Here is a 1,513-nt window from a genome sequence, read left to right as displayed (position 1 = left end):
GCGCCTGTTCTCTTCCCTGGTTTCTTCTTCTTCTTCTTGGTTTTTATTGGCGGTTGGCAACAACTTTCCTGGTTTCAAGTTTTTTCTTCTCTTTAAGGCGTTTTTTTTTCTCAATGAAAGTGTGCAATACCGCCACCATCTGGTCTGGAGTGTGAACTGGAGCTAAACCCGTTGATTATAGATCTGAAAACGGATTGGGTACTAACATTACATCATGATTATCATTTTTTTATTCTTTGCAATTTTAACAAAAATAGTAAAAGACTATTAAGGCACCTAAAAAGACATACTTTTTAGGTGCTTAAAAATATGCCTAAAAATTACATAAAAAGTACTTTAAAGGTGCCTAAAAGACAAACTTCTGCATATGTATTCATTAGTTTTATTTTGTAATCAGGTTGCTGCGTGTTGCAGACTTCTGCCCAGGTCCCTCTTGAAAATGAGATCTGGATCTCAACAGGGTTCACCCGGTTAAATAAAGAAAGTAAAAAAAGGCATATTTTATTAGCCTAAAATTTACACTGAGATGTAATTTAAAACATAGTGAAATTAATAATTTAAAGTAGTGTTAAGTGAATTTAAAAAATATATATATATTTTGAGCATATATTTTAAAACATACACAAAATATATTTTAAATATATTTAAAATATACTTGGGCAAATATATATTTTGTTCACTTAAATTATTTTAAGTGAACAAAATATTTTATTTAATATATTAAAAGTGTATTTTGGTACAATTATGTTTAAGTGTGTTTAAAGTTATAATTTCAAAATTAGTACAAGTATACTTTAAATATACTTCAGATATATTTATAGGTAGTACACTTAATACGTAGTATACTTAAAGTGTACTTTCACAAATGTATGTTTGAAATATACTTAAGTATACTTTTTTTTCACCTGGGTGGAGGCAGATCCGATGACCCGATGGTGACCTCCTCTTCCTCCACGTCAGGAACTACAACACAAAATATTCCACCATGACGTCACTGAGAGGTTTTACAACAATGAAACAATAAATTCAAGTTCAATTTACAAAGATCGTTGGAGATGGAAGTGGATTTGATGCTAAAGAAGAAAGTCAGAAAAGGCAAAGATTTTCTAAATCTGTGAGGTGAATCAGAGCCAAACTACACGGACAAATGTGGAGTCAGTTTCTGCAAACAGATCAGAAATTTAAACACAAGAAAATATTCAGTAATTCAATGTGCTTGAAAAAAATCTGAAATTTTCAGATTACTCAGAAATTTTCTAAGAAAGAACAAGGAAATTTATGAAAAGAAGAGAGGAAGAAACGAGCGGATTTGGGTCGAGACAGAACCGGTCGGAACATTTCCTACCGCACAGATTGTTCTCACACTCCTGCAGGTTTTCTGGGCAACTGGAGCACCAGTCGCCTTCAACGTACGGCCGCTGGTCCTCATAGTTCCCCCTGAACACACACACACACACACACACACACACACGCACGCACACACACACACACACACACACACACACACACACAC

At 33.9% G+C, this 1,513-nt stretch overlaps 1 protein-coding gene across 1 annotated transcript in view; it reads right to left on the bottom strand.

The window, feature by feature from the left end:
- The window catches only part of LOC103156240 (peptidase inhibitor 16), a 7,506-nt gene that overhangs the window by 3,573 nt on the left and 2,420 nt on the right, over window positions 1-1,513 (bottom strand). The window contains exons 6-7 of the mRNA XM_007578225.2: window positions 1,346-1,437; window positions 906-963 (exon numbers count right to left, since the gene is read on the bottom strand). Of these exons, the coding sequence (XP_007578287.1) occupies window positions 906-963; window positions 1,346-1,437 (150 nt within the window). The remainder of the gene's footprint in view (window positions 1-905; window positions 964-1,345; window positions 1,438-1,513) is intronic.

This window comes from Poecilia formosa, unplaced genomic scaffold, assembly GCF_000485575.1.
Source record: "Poecilia formosa unplaced genomic scaffold, Poecilia_formosa-5.1.2 Scaffold471, whole genome shotgun sequence".
NCBI classification, from domain to species: domain Eukaryota; kingdom Metazoa; phylum Chordata; class Actinopteri; order Cyprinodontiformes; family Poeciliidae; genus Poecilia; species Poecilia formosa.
This window is presented reverse-complemented; position numbering and strand designations above follow the sequence as displayed.